This window comes from Pseudophryne corroboree, chromosome 5 (genome assembly GCF_028390025.1).
Source record: "Pseudophryne corroboree isolate aPseCor3 chromosome 5, aPseCor3.hap2, whole genome shotgun sequence".
In the NCBI taxonomy this organism is placed as follows: domain Eukaryota; kingdom Metazoa; phylum Chordata; class Amphibia; order Anura; family Myobatrachidae; genus Pseudophryne; species Pseudophryne corroboree.
Genome location: NC_086448.1, coordinates 53,415,163 through 53,436,731, shown reverse-complemented (window position 1 = coordinate 53,436,731; position 21,569 = coordinate 53,415,163). Strand labels below are relative to the sequence as shown.

Genomic DNA, 21,569 nt, shown 5'->3' with positions numbered 1-21,569 from the left:
TATTTGGAGTTTTTAGGGGTACAGGCTGATTTCCATATATTTTAAAATTTCCACAGTTTTTTGCAAGCAAAATTATAGCGCCCATAGCGTTTAGTATAGCGTTTTTCAATTGTAAAGCGCGAGAATCAGAAGCGCACACAGTATAACTGTGGGAAATGACAAATAGGTGCAAATCTCATCTGTAATTGGATTAGTGCTATATGGCATGGGACACCTGACATGACACAGACGTACCGCTACGGTGAGCAACGGGGATTCGTTCCTACTTCAGAATGAAACACCGTCAGGCCGGATTACCCATACACACTGGAGCAATGTGAATGAAGGATGGAACGATTATGTTCCGTCCTTCATTAGCATACTACAGTAAGATAGCGATATTGGGGGTCATTCTGACCCGGTCGCACGCTGCAGTTTATCGCAGCGCAGCGGTCGGGTCAGAACTGCGCATGCGCCGATCGCTACAATTTTTTTAAAATTATTTATTACTAGTTATTTATGTAGCGCACACATATATTTCAGCGCTTTACAGATCATTTTTTGACCACTCACATCAGTCCCTGACCCAGTGGAGCTTCCAGGGAGGAAACCCACACAAGCAAGGGGGGAATATACAAACTCCACACAGTTTGGGCCCACGACCTCAGTGCTGTGAAGCAGTAATGCTAACCATTACACCATCCTTACTGCCCTTCATTCTTAATTCTCTCTGGCGCCAAAACTGCATACCACACCCCTGCCAGCTTCCTACGCTGTCTTGTTATTTAATTTGCCACTTTTGGGGGGTTCTGGGTGATTTCCTCACTCTTCATGCACTTCACACAGGTAGCGCAATGCAGTTAGTGTAACAAGCAACACCACCACGATACTGGAGATTTGCCATTGCAAAGTGATTTGCACGGGTACTGGGAGCGCTTGATGTAAATATCTCATGAATCTTTTTATTAATAATAATAATAATGATGTACTACACTACTATATCTGGTGACAGCACTATACATGACATAGGACGCCAACATGCAGAGCGCAGACAGAGAGGAAAACTTTTAGAAATGAAAAATGTTGCTCTTTCAAAATGACTTCTGCAGATGGAATCACGTACGCGCAAAGTCATGTTTGCCGTAAACCTCCTAATGATAATGTGTGGACCTCCATTCTAAAAGTAAAACATTCTATACCCTTAATACCATGAAATAATGACACGGAGACTTGAATTTGGCAGAAAATTGTTAGCTATTTATTATACCCTAACCATTAGAAAAAACCTGTAAAGTAAAATTAAGTTAACATGTTGAATCAACCGACATATGGTGGCAGAAAAAAGAACGGCTACAACCCACTAAAGATAACCTCAGAACATGAAAAACCCAAACAATCCTAATCTACCACAAACCATACATAGGTAATAGGTGCCCGACTCAGACCTCCACGCTGACTGCCCACCCTGATGGGTGATGACGCTGCCCCCTGATGGGTGATCTAGCGGCCTTAAAAGTCAATGGAGGTGAGTGCACCTAAACCACACCAATACTGTAAAAACTGTGACAACAAGTCAAACTATAACCTGCCGTTCTTTTCCGCCAACAAATAGCCAACGATAAACCACAACTAACAACCCAGAGCCAAGACACTCCGCGCCAAACTATCTACCTAATGGGGTGGGAGGGCGGGAAGGCAAACTAGCAGAGAGAGACCCCTAGATGACCTATACCACCCTATATATGCTGATCCCTCCCCTATCTACCAATAGTTGTACTTTTCATAACCCTTATGTCCACACCCATCACAGGAGGTTTAACTCTCTCCATTCCTATGCCTGTCATTTCGTTCTCCTAAACCTCCTACTGATAATGTGTGGACCTCCATTCTAAAAGTAAAACATTCTATACCCTTAATACCATGAAATAATGACACGGAGACTTGAATTTGGCAGAAAATTGTTAGCTATTTATTATACCCTAACCATTAGAAAAAACCTGTAAAGTAAAATTAAGTTAACATGTTGAATCAACCGACATATGGTGGCAGAAAAAAGAACGGCTACAACCCACTGAAGATAACCTCAGAACATGAAAAACCCAAACAATCCTAATCTACCACAAACCATACATAGGTAATAGGTGCCCGACTCAGACCTCCACGCTGACTGCCCACCCTGATGGGTGATGACGCTGCCCCCTGATGGGTGATCTAGCGGCCTTAAAAGTCAATGGAGGTGAGTGCACCTAAACCACACCAATACTGTAAAAACTGTGACTAACAAGTCAAACTATAACCTGCCGTTCTTTTCCGCCAACAGCGAAAGACTCTTCCCCAGAGTCTTCGCACCGCCACCATAACCTCAACCTAAGTCCTGCAACACCTGAAACAGATCCTCCAGGAAAAGCATCATCCCTTCCTTGGACAGATGCACACCATCAGGCCGAAAAAGGTGACATTCCCGGAACCGAATCCTAGGGTGGCGAACCACTTTCCCTCCGTGAGCCAATACCCACTTCGCCACCGCAGCATTCACCTTTTGCCTGGCCTCATCAATAGGGCGACCGTCCGCCACTCCCTGCCAACGCAACCGTGGCACCATCATGGAGAACACCAACACACAGCTGGGCCATGCTGCGGCCACACTGGCCAGATCTTCCATCATGGCCCATCTCAGCTCTAAAGATGTCCTCTTCCCCAGATCGTTGCCACCCAAGTGGACAACCAGCACCCTAGGGACTCCATGCCCCCTGGCCTGACTGACCAATCTACTCTTCAGATCTCGCCACCTCATCCCACGCCAACCAAGCCAACGAATGCCATGAGCCCAAGGAAAAAACTGCGCCCCACCCGAGGCCAAAAACCTGGCTGCCCAGTAAACATAAGAGTGGCCAACTACCCATATTGCCAAATCGTCTTCTACCTAACCTGAAGTGAAGGAAAGGAATAAAAACTGATTAATAAATATCCTAACATTAGCTTATTGCATGCATTAACCTGAAGGATCTGCCAAAAGAAAAAGTTTTCGTTTCTTGATGAGTCACGGCCTAGCCGTTATAAACAAGCTTCCAGCCAATCGAAGTATAACATAGAAACACAACGGGAAAGATCAAATTAAAATAAGGCAAAATAAACCGGGGGGGGGGGGGGGGGGATTAAATGGGAAAAAACATGTAAGAACTCAGCTGGAGGTGAAAGCATAAAAAACCTGCTGAGGGACTTCGTGTTGTAACTGATCAGCCGAATTGTGTAAATTGAAATTCAGTCCGTCAAGACAGGCAAAAAATCACAAAAGAACTCCAGACCCCCGCTGCCAGCAGCGGCGAGTAGCTAATCCCTGAGTAGGATAAACAGGGGAGACAAACAGACACAAACAGCACAATGACGTACTTAACCTTCCAACATTAACTTAATTAACGGTTATTAAAACCGAAAACTCATGAAACCGGGCGAATATAACGTTTGTAACCGGAAAACTTCCATCGCCCCACCGCCTGAATCTCCACAACGGAAAAAACCTGCGTACCGAAAGCAGCGGGTGAAAGGCCCAAGCCCGCCAGACAGCGACTTAGCATCCAACGAAATTGATATTTCGTCAATGGTAAACCGTCATAGTGCAGCAGCCATGACCCCCTCACACCGGGCCAAACTGCTGCATATTTCAATGCCAATCTCACCGGGCAAATGCTTCCCTCCAGAGACGGTACCAAAGTGACCCATCGCCCTCTACCTACTTGGTCCGTCTTAGAGCGACGCAGTCTGCACAGCAAAGACCTCTCACCCACCACCACGTCATCTAGGAGCATGCGCGAATCAGCCCATTTAGATGGCGCTACCAGCTCCGAAACCTGAAAAGCTCCGTGATAAGCCATGGAGAACGCCAACTGGAACAACAGCGACTCAAAAAGTGACGATGCGACACTGACTACAGCACCGATGACAGTTGGTAACAAAGCCGCATCTGGCGGCGCTGGCGCCACGCGCGCCCACCCTTTCATTGCCTTTACAAGAAGCCCGCTCTTTGTCACGTCAGGAACACCCTTTATTTTATTAAAAAGTTATATCCCTGCTAAGTACCGGGACACCACCGCTCTGGACCTACCCGTGACAAAAAGCTGCCAAATAAAAGAAAGCATCATCCGATGCCCGCTCTTACCTTCTTGACTACGTCCTCGGACAAACTCTTCCCACTCGCTCCAAGCTTGACCGTAAGCCTTGAGCGTGTTCGGAGCCACTGACCGCATCGCTAGGCCCTCCAGTCCGGTCCGATCACCTGCCAGACATAACCGGGACATTGAAACCCCCGCTCCTCGGCCTCCGGTGCCAACAGCCGAAATCTCTCCCACTGTCCGCGGCACAACGCGTCGGCAATTCCGTTCTCAATTCCTGGAACATGTTGTGCGTGGAACCATAAATTCCTACGCAAGCATGTCAGCAACAATTGCGCAAGCACCCTCAAAACCACCAGCGAACAAAATGCTGCGATCAGCCAGACGTTCACCCCAAACCTCCAGGGCCACCATAACGGGAAAAAGCTCCAGCAGCAAAAGGTCCTTAGTGAAACCTTCGCGACACCATTCCTCAGGCTAAGAGGCCACGCACCAAGATCCCTCTAGGTAGCAACCAAACCCAGAGGAACCCACGGCGTCGGTAAACAGCTGTTAACCTAGCATTGTCGATCGTCGGGGCCAACCAGATACGCACCCCATTGAAGTCCTCCAGGAACGAGGCCCAGACGGCCAAATCAATCAAGCAAATGAAATGATGCGGCCTGGCACACCCCGCCGTCGCCCTCTCCAGCTTTCGGCAGAAAACCCTGCCCATCGGGATTACCCGGCAAGCAAAGTTCAAGAGGCCCAGCGAAGACTGCGCCTGCCTCAGCGTGACTTTGCGCAACGTCACGAACTGCCCCATAACCTCGCGAAGCTTCGCAACCTTGGCCTGAGGAAGGCGACATGAGCCTGCCACCGTGTCGATTTTAATCCCCAAGAACGACAAACATGAGACCGGCCCCTCCGTTTTATCCTCGGCCACAGGAACGCCAAAGTGATAAAACAAGGCTCGGATGCTGAACAATAAGTCGCTGCAGCGCGGCGAATTCGCCGGTCCCACACACAGGAAATCATCGAGGTAATGCGCAACCCCATGACCTCCCGTAGAAGACTCCACGCACCAATGTAAAAATGTGCTAAACCTTTCAAAGAACGAGCAGGAAACGGAACACCCCATCGGCAAACATTTGTCAATGAAATATTCCACTCCGATCCGATAACCCATAAAACGGAATGAGTCCGGATGCAATGGGAGCGACCGAAACGCCGATTCAACATCGATCTTAGCCATCAGAGCTCCCGGGCCGTAATTACGAACCATCTCCAGAGCCTCGTCAAACGACTGGTACACCACGGAACATTGTTCTGGCGGTATTGCGTCGTTGACCGACGACCCTGACGGGTAAGAAAGATGCTGAATGAGCCTAAAAGCACCTGGAGTCTTCTTGGGGACTACCCCCACTGGGGAAATGACCAGTTCATCCAATGGGGGCAAGCTAAACGGGCCCTCCATCCTACCCAGTCGCACCTCTTTATCAACTTTCTCGCGCAAAACTAACGGCAGGGTGCGAGCGGATTGAAGATTTCTGAGAGCCCTGACCGATACTTCACCCGCAACTGGCAGGCGGAAACCAAACTTGAAACCTTGAAACAAAAAATTGGAGTTCGGCCTATTTGGATACCATCCCAACCACTTGGACACGGCATCCAAATTAATTGGCGTTGGGGCCCTGTTGAGCGATCCCGCTCCCGGAGGGTTTTGCATAGCCTTGCTTTCCCCTTTGGCCTTGCCGATTGCCTTTAAAACAGTTGGAGGCCGGGTGGAAGCCGCACATTGCAAGCATGAATGTCGAAACCGACACTGCTTGCAGAAGGAACAGGTCGCATTTAGTAAATGCGAAGCACTTCCCCCTCTCGGTGGTCTGTCCACCCCCCGCGGTTAGCCGATCTACCCTTTCTACCCGGTCCTCCCTCCGCGCTACCCCCCTGGGCGGATGACGCAGCGCGTTGCCCATCCGCCCCCGCATTCCGGGGCTCCTTTGCAGTTTGAGAAGCCCGGGTGACCTGGAGCCAGACCTCCACGTCCTTGCAACCAAAATCAATTATCTGCAAGCAGTCCTGCTTTTCTCTGAACTTCTCGTCATACATTCGCCATTCTATTCCCGTTGATGTTCGCTGCATGTCGTGTATCAAGTGCAGGTACCGGATGACGTTCATGTGTTCATCCGGCCTATCCTCCAGATAACATGCTGCAAAGACGCAGAAACCAGCCAGCCAGTTGTCAAACGTACGGAAAGCCTCAGCTCCTATGCCCGTCTTAGCCTTCGCTGCCTTATACCCCTTCTTCGTGTCCTTAGTCAGCACGAACATATCCACGTAATCGCCTCTACGAATCTTCCTCCGGCAGCTATTCCGCAACCCCCTCAACACTGCCGTATAATCACAGTGGACTACTCCGGGCAAATTACGGCGCCTCTTGGCCCTGCGAGCGTTCTCGCTAAGCCGCTTGCGCCTCTTCCGCCTCTCCCGCTGCCCTGCCGCTTTTTTAGCGTACTTCGTCGCCTGCTTTTTTCGCCCTAGTCGTGCTACTAACCTCGGACGCTTGCGACGATAGGGATGAAGAAGAGGAGGAACTAACCGAACTAGAGCGTACGCTGGAGCCCGAAGCGAATCCTCGACCTCACCTGACATTGCCGACTGCTCGGACTCGGACTCCCCCAGTGTGGAAACCTCGAAATCCTCTTCATCGCTCACGTCCATCTCAACCTCACCATGATCACCTGAAAAAGACGACAAAGCACAGAACCTGGAAACCACTCCTGGGGCATGCCTAGTATTCCGGGGTACATCCACCCCCGCCTCGCGTCCGCGCTCCGTCCCTGCTTGTTGGTTGCCTAACTGCGCCGCGGCCGCCCCCAGGTCATGGCAAGCGCGCGCTATCTGCTGGACTGCCGACCCTGACTGCGTGGCGGATGTCCCTGCGTCTGTGTGCGCGCCGGAATGCTTCGCTGTCCCCGGAGATGCGGCTGCAACCAATGGGCCCAATGCCGCCACCACCGTTGACAGGGCTGAGGCTAACTCCCCGGAAGCCTCTTGACTGCCCCAAAAATTGCGGCCATTACCGGTGGCAGCCCCCTGCGGACGCCGACGTCCGTCTCCCGGCCCGTCGGCCGGCAGGCACCGAGAAGGGACCCACTGGTAAATAAGCCGCCTGGCCTTCTGGTGACCCGTTGGCCCCCCTAGCCCTAACCTGCCTGGTCCTCCTCCCATCATGCCCCCCATCTGATCTGTGTGGGCCCGCACTAAATATATTGCACCTGCCGCCGCCCCCGGCGTGCGTTCCTCCTCCTGCAGCCCGGATCTCCCTCCGGCCACAGGGAAGGCACACCTGCGGGGCTCTACACTTTCATTTATATAATTTCTATACACCCCCCGCCGCTCCCCGCCGGATTCCGGCTGTAAGGGAGGCAGCAGGGGAGACTCCTGCCTTTGCGGCGCCGCTGCACGCGCCCGCGCACGCGCCCGCGCACGCGCCCGCGCACGAACGGCGCCGCCATCTGAGCCCCGCTCCCCGCCGGACTCCGGCTGCAAGGGAGGAAGCAGGGGAGACTCGTATTCTTGTGGCACCGCCGCTTCCAGCCACTCTCCGGCCAGCGGTGGGGAGCACCGCCGGCCAAACCCCTGTGACAGGCCTTGCTTGACCCGCCGCCGCTCTCCGCCCACCCCGACTCCCCTGGCCGGCATCCATCCACGGCCTTGACAAGGGGGACGGAAGGGGAGACGGGACGGGAGCCTCCGGACGTCGCCCGCTCTGGCGCGGCCGAGAGCGCCCGCGGGTCGCTGCTTCCTGCACTGAACTCTCCTGAGGTGGAGGTGAAGGCCGATGCCCGGCCACCTCACCTCCCCTCCCCCGTGCCCCGCGCCTCACCCGCCGGCCGCGGCCGGAGATTAACTCCGGTCCCGACTCCTGGGGCAGGGGAGACCAGGTCCGACCAGCTACCGCCGCGCGGGTACGCGCGCCGGTGGACGGGGACAGAGCAGATGAACAAGCAGGCCCAGCCGAGGCTCCATCTCCCCCGCCTTCAGAGAGGTAACGAGCCGGGGCCCCGGCCGAACGGAGGGGGCGAGAGGCGGCCATTCGAGTCAGGAGTATACTAGAGGGTGAGGGGAGTATACTAGAGGAGGAAACAGGAGGGTAATTTAAAAGCTACCTAACGCCTATATATGTCACAAAGTGAATATTAAGTTAACCTGAACTGACTAATCAACTAATGCAGCACAATTTTTTTTATATCACTCACCAGAAGGCAAACTAGCAGAGAGAGACCCCTAGATGACCTATACCGCCCTATATATGCTGATCCCTCCCCTATCTACCATTGGTTGTACTTTTCATAACCCTTATGTCCATACCCATCACAGGAGGTTTAACTCTCTCCATTCCTATGCCTGTCATTTCGTTCTCCTTCTGATGACAATGCAATATCTGATTCTTCCTTTGTCATGTGATGGAAATATGTCATCAGCAAAAGTACCGGTAGATTTTGTTGTGAGAATTTTCCTCTTGTAGAAGACGAAGTTCAAGAGACTGCACTGCGATGTAAAATTCATCATCATTCCGGAGAACAGGATAAAAGTTCACTGCGTGCTATACTCAACAGTGGGCGCCATACTTGTCTGCTCTTCCAGGGCTTCATATTCACTTAATCATAGGCCCTGCGACCACTACATAATGTCTACGTTTTAAACATGTCAACATGTTGCATGTGGACATTATAAAAATTGAAAAATAAAAGGAGTGTTTCATTAACCGCAGCTAATGGTTTCAGCCGGCGCTATCCAATTAGAATCGACACGCCTATAATTGGATAGCGCGATATTGACCATCAATCAAAAATCTCGCTATTGGGCCGTATTTATCAGATGAAAAAGGGTCGCACCTAGTAGGATACCGGCCAATGGGGCTCATTCCGAGTTGATCGCTAGCTGCCGTTGTTCGCTGCGTAGCGATCAGTGAAAAAAACAGCTAATCTGCGCATGCACAGCAATGCGCACACGCGTCGTACGGGTACGAAGTCCATTGTGGTTTTGCACTGGTTCTAGCGACGATTCCAATCGCACAGCCGAACGCAAGGAGATTGACAGGAAGAGGGCGTTTCTAGGTGTCAACTGACCGTTTTATGGGAGTGTTTGGAAAAACGCAGGCGTGGCCAGGCATTTGCTGGGTGGGTATCTAACGTAATTACCGTGTCACTCGTCGCAGCAATCATCGCACAGGATAAGTAACTACAGGGCTGGTCTTGTTTTGCACTCCTGCAAAGCGAAAATACACTCCCCCGTGGGCGGCGACTATGCGTTTGCACGGCTGCTAAAAACTGCTAGCGAGCGATCAACACAGAATGACCCCCAATATTTCAGAGCTTTGAGAGAGATAAAGTACCAACAAATCAACTTCTGTCATTTTTCAATAACAGCCTATAACATGACAGTTAGGAGCTTATTGGTTGGTACTTTATTTCAGTCCACTTTATCTCTCTCCCAGGTTCTGTACATCCCTCCGTGTACGAATAAAGTGGAAATCTTTGCAAGGAAAAGCTCCTCTAGTCCATGTCGCATTAATGTCAGTGAGCTAGATAACTCCGGCTAACTCTGCTTATTCGACTTGATAGACTTTGTAGATACCTCTAGTCGGTAAGCTGCAAGTTATTTCCAGCCGTCTTACTCACCGCGGCGCACGTATCTCCTGAGAAATGTGATTGAAACGGACACTCCCCTCATCCAGTTTTATTTTGGCTGAATTCCTGCTTGTGTTCTATAAATGCCATCACCATGACGATCCCAGGAGAACGGTCGCCATAGAAACACCTGTAAATTGGAGGGGACTCACAGGGGCACACAACACTCTCCGGTTGGCATGGTAGCCTCTGAAAAGACGTCAAGATTTATCGTATTTAAAATGCAGGAGCAAACAAGAATTATATTACTTCAGACGCCGGGACGCATATTTTTGTTTTCAGGAGTTGGCGAGGATGCAAAATTAAGATTTAAAGTTTAATATTCAACTAAATATAGTCGCAAACAATGGCTAAATGTTATATACTGTACTACCAACTTTTAAACCCAAGGAAAGTGCTGAATGTAGTGACTATCTAAACATATTATTCCGCTCAGCAAGTCTTTGGGCCTAATTCTGAGTTGATCGCAGCAGCAAATTTGTTAGCAGTTGGGCAAAACCATGTGCACTGCAGGTGGGGCAGATGTAACATGTGCAGAGAGAGTTAGATTTGGGTGGGGTGTATTCAAACTGAAATCTAAATTGCAGTGTAAAAATAAAGCAGCCAGTATTTACCCTGCACAGAAACTAAATAACCCACCCAAGTCTAACTCTCTCTGCACATGTTATATCTGCCTCCCCTGCAGTGCACATGGTTTTGCCCAATTGCTAACAAACTTGCTGCTGCGATCAACTCAGAATTACCCCCTTTGTTCCAAGGAGAATCTGGAAACAGCCTAAATTCTAATATACACTGGGAATAGTGTGCCCACCTTTTGGCAGTAGAATATCTATATAAAAATTGCTAAACTCTGTCCCGTCTCCTACATGCGTGTGCAGTGGTAGCCAGGGCACACGCCACCTGTCCAATGGCTTCCATTGCTAGGAGACGGGACAGAGCGGGGCAGAGTAGCAAAGAGGAGGAGGAGGGGGTGAGGCTGGCCAAAAGATATAGAGGGGGCAGAGAGGGACCACTAGGGTTACCACCTCATCCCTTTAATTCTGGACACATATTAATTACACAGGTTCTGTGGCTGGCTGACTTCAAGACTCCATTTCACCTGGTTTTAATCAGCCACAGAACCTATGTAATTAATATGTGTCCAGAATTAAAGGGATGAGGGGGTAACCCTAGGGACCACTAGGGAGGTACACACACCCTGCACCATATGGGAGAAGCCCGGAGATGCACCTAATCGCTATAGGGGTGGGGCCAGGTCATCACATCAGTAGGCCCCACCCCTATTGTTGCAACATGCCTAATCTGGAGGCTGTGGAGGAGGCGCGGACTTAAAGCATTACAAATCATGTCATCATGTTACCCCCGCCCCCTCCTTGCGAGATTCGTGATTGCAGGTATTATCTCCCAATACTGCCAACTTCACTCTTTGGGGGGTGCGGGAGGACTACCCAAAAATCATGAGTCTCCCGCACGTTCCGGGACAGTAGGCAAGTACTGTATGTCCAGCACCCATTACAGATTCACCAATGCATCATGTCACTGCAAAATGCAGGAGTCGCCTGCATCGTACACCAAGAAGTGGGGCTGCGAGTGGGATCTGGGAGGGTGTCAATTATATAGTCATACAGTACGTACCATTACGTCGGGTGGTATTCAGTATGCCGGCTGTTGGGATCCCGGCGCTCAGTATATTGGCGCCGGAATCCTGACACCCGGCATACCGACAACTATTCTCCCTCTTGGGGGTCCACGACTTCCCTGGAGGAAAATAAATAGCTTGGCGCGTGTAGCAGGGCGGCGTGTGCAGCGAGCCGGCAAGGGACTCATTTACGCTCACCCAGCTGCCGGCATGCCGGCGGTGGGGATCCTGGCGCCGGTATGCTGGGCGCTGAGATCCTGGCCGCCGGCATAACATACTACACCCATTACATCAGATGCTTAACATTTGTTTCAAAGTGATTCTCACATCACTTCTGAAACTTGTGATAAATATTTTTTTTTTTCGCTTTTAATCTGAGTAAGGCTGACAGGATATCCGAGTTGCTTTGAACATCAAGCGTTATTGGCTATATAGTACTGTATAGAGGGGGCCATTCCGAGTTGTTCGCTCGCTAGCTGTTTTTAGTAGCCGTGCAAACGCTATGCCGCCTCCCACTGGGAGTGTATTTTAGCTTAGCAGAAGTGCGAATGAAAGGCTCGCAGAACGGCTACAAAGTTTTTTTGTGCAGTTTTAGAGTAGCTCAAAACCTACTCAGCGCTTGCGATCACTTCAGACTGTTCAGTTCCTGTTTTGACGTCACGAACACGCCCTGCGTTCGCCCAGCCACGTCTGCATTTTTCCGAACACTCTATGAAAACGGTCAGTTGACACCCAGAAAAGCCCACTCCATGTCAATCACTCTGCGGCCAGCAGTGCGACTGAAAAGCTTCGCTAGACCCTGCGTGAAACTACATCGTTCGTTGTAATAGTACGTCGCGCGTGTGCATTGCGCCGCATACACATGCGCAGAAGTGCTGTTTTTTTGCCTCATCGCTGCACAGCGAACGAATGTAGCTAGCGATCAACTCGGAATGACCAAACAGTGTTTTTAATGTTTTTCATGCAATTAGTGATTTTGAATTCAAACGCAGTAACGTTTTCAGCCTGAATACAGTATAAAAAACACTATAAAATGCAGCCACTAAAGCTTGAAAAAACTCCACGTTAAGGACAGCTCGAGAACGGCTGCACCTACACGTGTCATCATTTATTTTCACGTCCTTTAAGTGTCAGCTGACCATCAAACTCAAACTCTGATTATATACAACTCATCCTGTTGGTTATACCACATTTTGTTTTGCGTTTTCACGATCGATCAACCAAAAGCTCAAGATAGTTGTACTAGGCAGAGATAAAGTACCAGACAATCAGCTCCTAACTGCCATGTTACAGACTGTGTTTGAAAAATGACAGTTAGGAGTTGATTGGTTGGTACTTCATCTCTCTCCAACCTTTGATATCCATATATTAGACATCGAGTATACTGTAAGCCCCACAATAGTGGGTTTTTAAACTTTGTTATCTTACTTCACATAACCAGCAAAAACAACAATCTTTAGGCACGGAATTTGGGCCTAATTCAGATCTGATCCCTGCTGTGCGTTTTCACACAGCAGGCGATCAGATCCGAACTGCGCATGCGTATGCACCGCAATGCGTAGGCCCGTCGGACGGCTACAACAGGCATCGCTGGTCAGCGACGAGATGGTGCGAATGATCCATTCGCATGGGCAGTCACAAGGATATTGACAGGAAAGGGCGTTTGTGGGTGGCAAGTGACCATTTTCAGGGAGTGTCCGGAAAAATGCAGGCGGGCTCAAGCGTTTTCAGGTAGGGTGTCTGACGTCAGCTCCAGCCCCGATCAGCAGGATTCAATCGCACTGGAAGAGTACGTTCTGGGCTGCGCAGAGACTGCACAAAATCATTTTGTGCAGCTCTGCTACACATACGATCGCACACCTGCACAGCTAAAATACACTCCCCTGACTTACACAGATAAAACAAACCAATAAATGTGATGTTTCACGCTTAAATAAAAAAACCTGCTTATTTTTTACTCAGAAATCTAGGATACTGGCGGTTATAAAGATGGTAATAGTGGCAGCCATTTTGTGAAGTGAACCAATATTCAACTCTATCGATTCATTTTGACATACAGATACGTCCCTGCTCATCTTACAAGCGAATCACGGCAAACACAACTCATTTGCCATGAATAGTGTGCCTGTGGGTGTGCGTGTGCACTGCTCATACACCTGCGACCCATAGAATCGCATGGTATGTATGCTCCCATGAACGGGCTACAGCATACCGCGGTTAGTCACAATTGCGATGCGATCGCTCAGGGGACCTGTTTGCGGTAAGATCGGAGCTGCCACATCTGTGACATTAATTTAAAAACAAAAACACACATTCTCGTGATTCTGGGCACCACAAAATACAGTGTAGTTGCAATGGGCCGTACTCAGAGTTAGCATCACGCAATTGGAGAGTTTTTTCTTTTCAAATTGCAATTTTTCACATAAGCATGCATGTCTTTTAAAAATGTGCATTTTTTTTACCTCATGTCTGGCTTTAGACTATCTATGACTAGTGGGCTCAGATAGGGGCAGGAATGTGCGTGGAATTGCAGGAAGTGACCGTGAACAGTGTTGGACTGGGGCATGTAGGGCCCACCGGGGGAATGCAGTGGTAGGGGCCTATGTTAGGGGTGTGGCCATTCTGCAGAGGGGGTATGGCCTGCCACCTCATTGGTTTGACTAACCATTAGAGAGTGCAACGTCTGGGCCCCTTCATAAATATACACAGTAAATTCAGCTGCTGCATGCATGATAATGTAGCAGATTAATAACAGCAATGCACTGTAGAAAATACATCATAGTCCAGTACAAGGTAACATATGTATAATTTAAGTGCACAGTCTGGAAACTGATCCTTAGGGCAGGAGGTGGGCCCCCAGGCAGTGGGGCCCACCGGTGGTTTCCCCTGTGGGCCAGTTCAAGCCTGACCGTGAATGAGAGTCCAGTGTGCGTGCAATGGCAATGACATTACTGTAAGGGCCCAGTGTGGATGTGTAATTGCAAACTGAGACTAAAAGGACGCCAAAAAGTCTCAAACACAGCCACCTAATGGGGTCAGCACAGACCCTCATGTACAGTATGTGTAAAAGTTGATAATGTTGACTGCAAATGATGAGTGAGTCTGATTGGTCGCAACTGGGCAACACACACCCATTTATTCAAATTTAGTAAAAGTCCAAAGTCATTTTAGCAGCACTGCAGGGAAGCCTCTTTCTTCAGAAATTAAGACTGCTTAGTGCACAAGTGCACAGTCCAGTAATTCTATTGTGTGCTGCAAATGAAGCATTTTCTGTACTGCCCGTAAAGCCACGCCTTCAGTTGCAAGGCATACTTGCCTACTTTAGGTATTTCCTCTGCAGATACCACTTTGGGGGACGGGGCTCTTCACATCATCAGGCCCAACCACGGCGCTTTAGAATACCATGAAACGCAGGGTCCATGGAGAAGGGGTGGGACTAAAATGATGCAATTCACATCATTTAGCACCGCCCCACTCAATACGGACCAGAGATTGCGGTACTATCTCCTCCCATCCTGCCTACTTCACTAGGAAGTGGGTGGTACTGTATGCAGAGAATCCACCTACTCTTCCAAGGGCGTGGGGGACTACCTGAAAAATAGGGAGTCTCCCACATCTTTCTGGGGAATAGGTAAGTATGCAAAAAGGGGGATGAGTCGCATCCAAGTAAAGGGAGCTGCAGTTTGAGTTTTGCAGATCGACTGGCAGTGAATACTGGGCCTAATTCATCATGGATCGCAATTGCATTTTTTTGCAATATTGGAAGTCCTACCTGCCAGTCACAGACACTACAGGCAGTTCCATTGGGTGGTGTTTCCTACCTCCGGGACTGCCAGACCGGGCTGCAATAGGCAGAGAGCTGGCTTCCTGTAGGGAACCAGCCCCCTGCCTCGTCAGTCCTAGCCGGCTTCTATGGGCTGCAGCCGATGCAGTCCATAGAAGCCGTGGTTTCGCACATGCGCAATACTGTAGCCGCTACTGCGTTGCATCGGTTCCCTACGTCTGTGAACTGTACATAATACAGATGCTGGGACCCAGGCGGCGGTGGGGACAAGGTGGCGGAGACCCGTCAGCATCGCCAGCGGCAGTCCTCCTCCTCCACCAAGGTAGGAGCAGCCACTGAGACTGACTCTGAATAAGCTCCTATAACATTACACCATTTTGCTATTTTTGCCATTTGTAGAAAGCATCTGCTATGTATTCTGTATTCATATTGTGAGACACAGTTTATCGTCATAGCATTTAATCTGATTTTGTATAAAAATATATGCTGTGACATATTTTGTTCACAAAAGAGGAAACGTTTTGCAATGGTGTCCATAACTTCTGACTGCAAGCTCTGACTTGGCACGGAACTCTTGATAAAGTACAGCTATTATACATATTGGATATCTCCGAACATCACAGATTAATTCATATCCAGCACTAAGTAGAGGAGCTTTGTAGCAGCTGAGACAAATACCTGTCTCTGGTTCTCCGTCTCCAGCCTCAGCCTTGCTTCCACGCATCTCCTGGTCTCCAGGAAGGCTTGCCGCTGAGCCCGGTCTGACAGATAGCTAATGAAGATTCCGGCAGTGTTCATACACATAAACAACACAGCTTGTGCCACAATCTGTAAAACAAACGGAAAGTTTCCAGTTACGCCTCTCCCAGAAGACACATAAAGAAATATTTTTTCCAGTAGAAAACTAATAAGAAAAATGCCACATGCTGTAAAACATACTGCGCACTAAATCTGTACAGGGCGGAATATGCTAATAGCGCGCAGCAACCGACAGCTCTACAAATGTCACTGTGATACTTTACGAAGGGTTTTTTGCTTGCAACCGTCGTCGGCTCTGATTTATTTCAAGGTGTCTTTGTCAGGGCAGCGGCGCTGTAGAGTTCCTGGGAGTAACAGGGATGACATGAATTATATCACCCACCTTATGCCACAGAAATGACACTCAGAAAAGGGAAAGAACGCTATAGTGTAATGGTATTAATAGCTCTGGTATATGCAGTATCATAAGTATGGTTTTTAGGCAAAATTTTACAGGTTACAATTCCCAAGTGTATTATACGGGTGGGATGTACTAAGCGGAAAATGCGGTAAACCCACTGTTTACCGCATTTTCCTAATGTACTATCCCCCGGCCGCCAGGTCAGTGACATGGAGGCGTTCACCAGCTTTTGCTGTCGATACCCCATAGAAGCCTATGGGCTTCTTTCTGCAGCACTGGTTTGAGGGATACGATCGGATCTCTCCCAGCATGCCCAGTGGCCAGCACCGTCATTCTGCACATGCGCAGAATGACACAGACGGCCAAAACCCGGAAGTCAGGGAGACGCCAGGGATCGTGAAGGACAGCTCTTATTGGATGTCAAATAGTACATCCCGCCCACGGACACAGCAAGCCCCTCATCCTAAATGTATTAACGTACACAGCAAACACATCATCCCAAGCGTATTATACAGACACAGCAAGCCCCTTATCCCAAGTACATTATATGGACACAGCAAGCCCCTTATCCCAAGTACTGTACATTATATGGACACAGCAAGCTCCTCATCAGAAGCATATTAATCGGACACAGCACGCCCCTCATCCCAAGTATATTATATGGACACAGCAAGTCCCTCATCCCAAGTATATTATATGGACACCGCAAGTCCCTCATCCCAAGTGTATTATACAGACACAGCAAGCCCCTCATCCCAAGCGTATTATACAGACACAGCAAGCCCCTCATCCCAAGTATATCATATGGACACAGCAAGCCCCTCATCCCAAGCGTATTATACAGACACAGCAAGCCCCTCATCCCAAGTGTATCATATGGACACAGCAAGCCCCTTATCCCAAGCGTATTATACAGACACAGCAAGCCCCTCATCCCAAGCGTATTGTACAGACACAGCAAGCCCCTCATCCCAAGTGTATCATATGGACACAGCAAGCCCCTCATCCCAAGCGTATTATACAGACACAGCAAGCCCCTCATCCCAAGCGTATTATACAGACACAGCACGCTCCTCATCCCAAGTGTATCATATGGACACAGCAAGCCCCTCATCCCAAGTGTATTATACGGACAAGGCAAGCCCCTCATCCCAAGTGTATTATACGGACAAGGCAAGCCCCTCATCTCAAGTGTATTATTACGGACACAGCAAGACCCTCATACCAAGTGTATTATTACGGACACAGCAAGACCCTCATCCCAAGTGTATTATTACGGACACAGCAAGCCCCTCATCCCAAGTGTATTACACGGACACAGCAAGCCCCTCATCTCAAGTGTTTTATATGGACACCTCAATCCCCTCATCCCAAGCGTATTAAATGGGCACAGCAAGCCCCTCATGCCAAATGTATTATACAGACACAGCAAGTCCCTCATCCCAACTCCCAAGTGTATAATATGGACACAGCAAGCAACCCATCCCAAGTGTATTGTACAGACACAGCAAGCCCCTCATTCCAAGTGTTTTATACGGACACAGCAAGCCCTCATCCCAAGTGTATTATATGGACACAGGAAGCCCCTCATTCCAAGGGTATTATACAGATACAGCAAGCCCCTCATCCCAAGTGTATTATACGGACACAGGAAGCTCCTCATCCCAAGTGTACAGTGTAGTAATGGACACATGGAACCTACCACTCCAAGTTTTTTACTACAGACAGCAATATTTGTCTATGTTAAAACCAATTCATGGATCCAAATATTGAAAGCACAATCATCTATTTTACATTTATTTATTTTGGAGAAATATTGCAGTTCTATATATTGTGCTCAGTATGAAAACTCAATATAGATTACAGTTCCGGCAATAATTTCTTACTGTAATTGCTCCCAGTTCTTTCTTCCTTACTTGCGTAACAATGTTTCACCTCCATCCGATTCTAGCTCTCTGCCGTTTAATTCAGCAGCGTCTTATTTGCTCGCATTCATCCCTACCTCCCTCTGCTCCCCAGGTTTGCACATCTGATTTAATTAAAAATGTAAATGGATGTGCATGTAAATAATTAAAAGGCTACATTTTCCAAAAACAAGACAGAACTCTTCAATGAGAATTCAATGCAGTGTTCTAAAAAAAGAAAAACAAGAAAACAAATCCATACATTCATATTGTGGACACAGAGGGACGGAGGTAATCATGCCCAAGTTTGGCAGACGTGCGGGATGCAGGCCAAACGCGGACTTTTTTCAAAGTGGCAATGCAAAACCATGCCTTGTAAAGTGATTGTCCCTTGAAAATCATTACATTCGGTCCAGTGACTTTTTAATTCAATGTAAATATTCAAAAAATGCTTTAGTCTTTGAAATAATACTTCTTCAAAGGACGTAAAGCCCAGTACACATTGGGGGTCATTCCGAGTTGTTCGCTCGTTATTTTTTTCTCGCAACGGAGCGATGAGTCGCTAATGCGCATGCGCGATGTCCGCAGTGCGACTGCGCCAAGTAAATTTGCTATGCAGTTAGGTATTTTACTCACGGCATTACGAGGTTTTTTTCTTCGTTCTGGTGATCGTAATGTGATTGACAGGAAGTGGGTGTTTCTGGGCGGAAACTTGCCGTTTTATGTGAGTGTGTGAAAAAACGCTGCAGTTTCTGGGAAAAACGCGGGAGTGGCTGGAGAAACGGAGGAGTGTCTGGGCGAACGCTGGGTGTGTTTGTGACGTCAAACCAGGAACGACAAGCACTGAACTGATCGCAGTGGCAGAGTAAGTCTCCAGCTACTCAGAAACTGCTAAGAAGTGTCTATTCGCAATTCTGCTAATCTTTCGTTCGCAATTTTGATATGCTAAGATTCACTCCCAGTAGGCGGCGGCTTAGCGTGTGCAAAGCTGCTAAAAGCAGCTAGCGAGCGAACAACTCGGAATGACCCCCATTGAACGAGTCCCCGCCGATGCCGATATTGGTGGTGGCGTTGGTTGGTACTTTATCTCAGTCCACTTTATCTCTCTCAAAGGCTTTAGTGCATAGACCCCCTAATTCATGCACCCACAGCCCTGGCTTCTGGCTTCTGTAAAATACACATACTGTATGGGCTGATTCTGAGTTGGTATCAAAGCAAAAAAAAAAAAAGCAGCCAACTTTGCACCTGTACTAAATTATTCTGTTTGTTCAAGGGTAACATAGTAACGATCAACTCATTCCGAGGTGATCGCAGCCAGCAACTTTTTGCTGCTGCTGCGATCCAACTAGTCCACGCCTATGGGGGAGTGTATGTTAGCTTAGCAGGGGTGCGATCGCTTGTGCAGTCCTGCTAAGATAAAAAAAATGAAAGCAGAAGTAGACTAGGCCTGGACATACTTACCCTGTGCGACGATCTCTGCGATGCTGGAGCCGGCTCTGACGTCAGACATCCGCCCTCCGTTCTGCTGGACACGCCTGCGTTTTACTCACCACTCTCGGAAAGCGGTCTCCAACGCTCCGGATCCGCCCAGGTACGCCTTCTTCCTGTCAATCTTCTTTGCGGTCCGCTCTGCGACCGCTTCCTACTTTAGACGCGACGTAACCCGGCGATCCCTGACGCCGGGCAATGTCGCGCACATGCACTGCGGCCGCACCCGCTCGCACCGTAGCGAACGGGTCGGAATAACCCCCATAGTTGATGCGGTTGAAAAGAGGCAAAATGCCCATCGGGTTCAACCTGTATTCTGTATTAAGCTGAGCTCACTATCATGTCCCTGCTGAAGTAATGTTTTTAGGATTAATTAACAACTATAATTCATGTACCTCCCAGTTTATCAATGTAAATTTTATTTTTTATTTTTTAAATGCTGTAACCTTGGATATCTTTTTTAGTTAGAAATGTATCTAATCCGTTTTTTTAATGTATTTACAGAGTCCGCCATTATTACCTTCTCTGGCAGGGAGTTCCAAATCTTTATTGCCCTAACTGTGAAGAACCCTTTCCTACGTTGTGTGCAGAAGTTTTTCTCCTCTAGCCTCAACGAGTGCCATGTGTCCTATACAGAGTTTTTTTAACGAACATATCCCTTGATAACTCCTTGTATTGTCCCTTTACATATTTGAAGATATTAATAATGTCTCCTCTTAGACGCCTCTTTTCTAGAGTATACATATCTAACCTAGTAAGCCTTTCCTCGTAATCCAGTCCCTCTAGCCCTTTAATCAATTTAGTAGCTCGCCTTTGAACTCTTTCAATTTCCCAGATATCTTTTTTATAATGTAGTGCCCAAAACTGAACACAATATTGTAGGTGCGGCCGTACCAATGATTTGTACAGCGGCAGGATTACACTCTTGTCCCTTGTCTCAATTCCCCGATTTTTGCACGCTAGCACCTTACTTGCCTTCTTTGTTGCACTTTGACATTGTGTACTGTTATTAAGCTTATTATCTATGAGTACCCCCAAGGGTGTGCATGTGCATTTGCTCATACCTCCCAACTTTGCTGTTTTGTGGAGCGGGACACTCGTGTGGCGATGCCGCGCGCGCTCCCGCAAAGTGGCCTATGAAAAGGGGCGTGGCCTATGAAAAGGGGCGTAGCTTCACGGGAGGACCGCAATCGCGAGCCACGCCCCCATTTTCATCACTGAGGGGGCATGCCCAGCGCTCTGTGAGCCGCTGGCATGCTCCCTCTCCCTCTGACTCCACTGAATAGACGCTGTGCGCATGCGCACAGTGTCTATTCACCGCTGCTCTGCTAAGCAGAGCAGCGATTGACAGAGCCTCCCAACTGACCCCCCCACTGCGGGACACTGTGGCCCGCAGGTGGGACTGCGGGACAGTCCCCAAAAAACGGGACAGTTGGGAGGTTTGATTTGCTGCTTTTGCATGTAATCCCACAAGTGCTGGACAGATGTATTTTTACACTGCAATGTTGATCTGAAATTGGACACGCCCCTCCCAAATCTAATTCACTCTGCACATGTTACATCTGCCCCCATGGTATTATCCTTGTGCACAGTAACTCACTCTTTTGTGTTTCGCTGCCAACTATGTATCAGGCCTATAATGTTCATGATGTTATGAGTGATACATGTGATGTGCCATGGCAGACTGTAATGGCTCTTCTCAGGCAGCTCTCACTAAGCGTAAGACACACTGGGGCTAATTCAGACCTGATTGTAGCGCTACGATCAGATACTCAGACATGTGGGGGGACGCCCAGCAAAGGACTAGTCCGCCCCGCATGTCTGCCCCC

At 48.8% G+C, this 21,569-nt stretch overlaps 1 protein-coding gene across 2 annotated transcripts in view; it reads right to left on the bottom strand.

The window, feature by feature from the left end:
• The window catches only part of ADCY8 (adenylate cyclase 8), a 367,020-nt gene that overhangs the window by 264,370 nt on the left and 81,081 nt on the right, over window positions 1–21,569 (bottom strand). For both annotated transcript variants that reach the window (XM_063921272.1, XM_063921273.1), the window contains exon 2: window positions 15,868–16,017. In XM_063921272.1, the coding sequence (XP_063777342.1) occupies window positions 15,868–16,017 (150 nt within the window). The remainder of the gene's footprint in view (window positions 1–15,867; window positions 16,018–21,569) is intronic.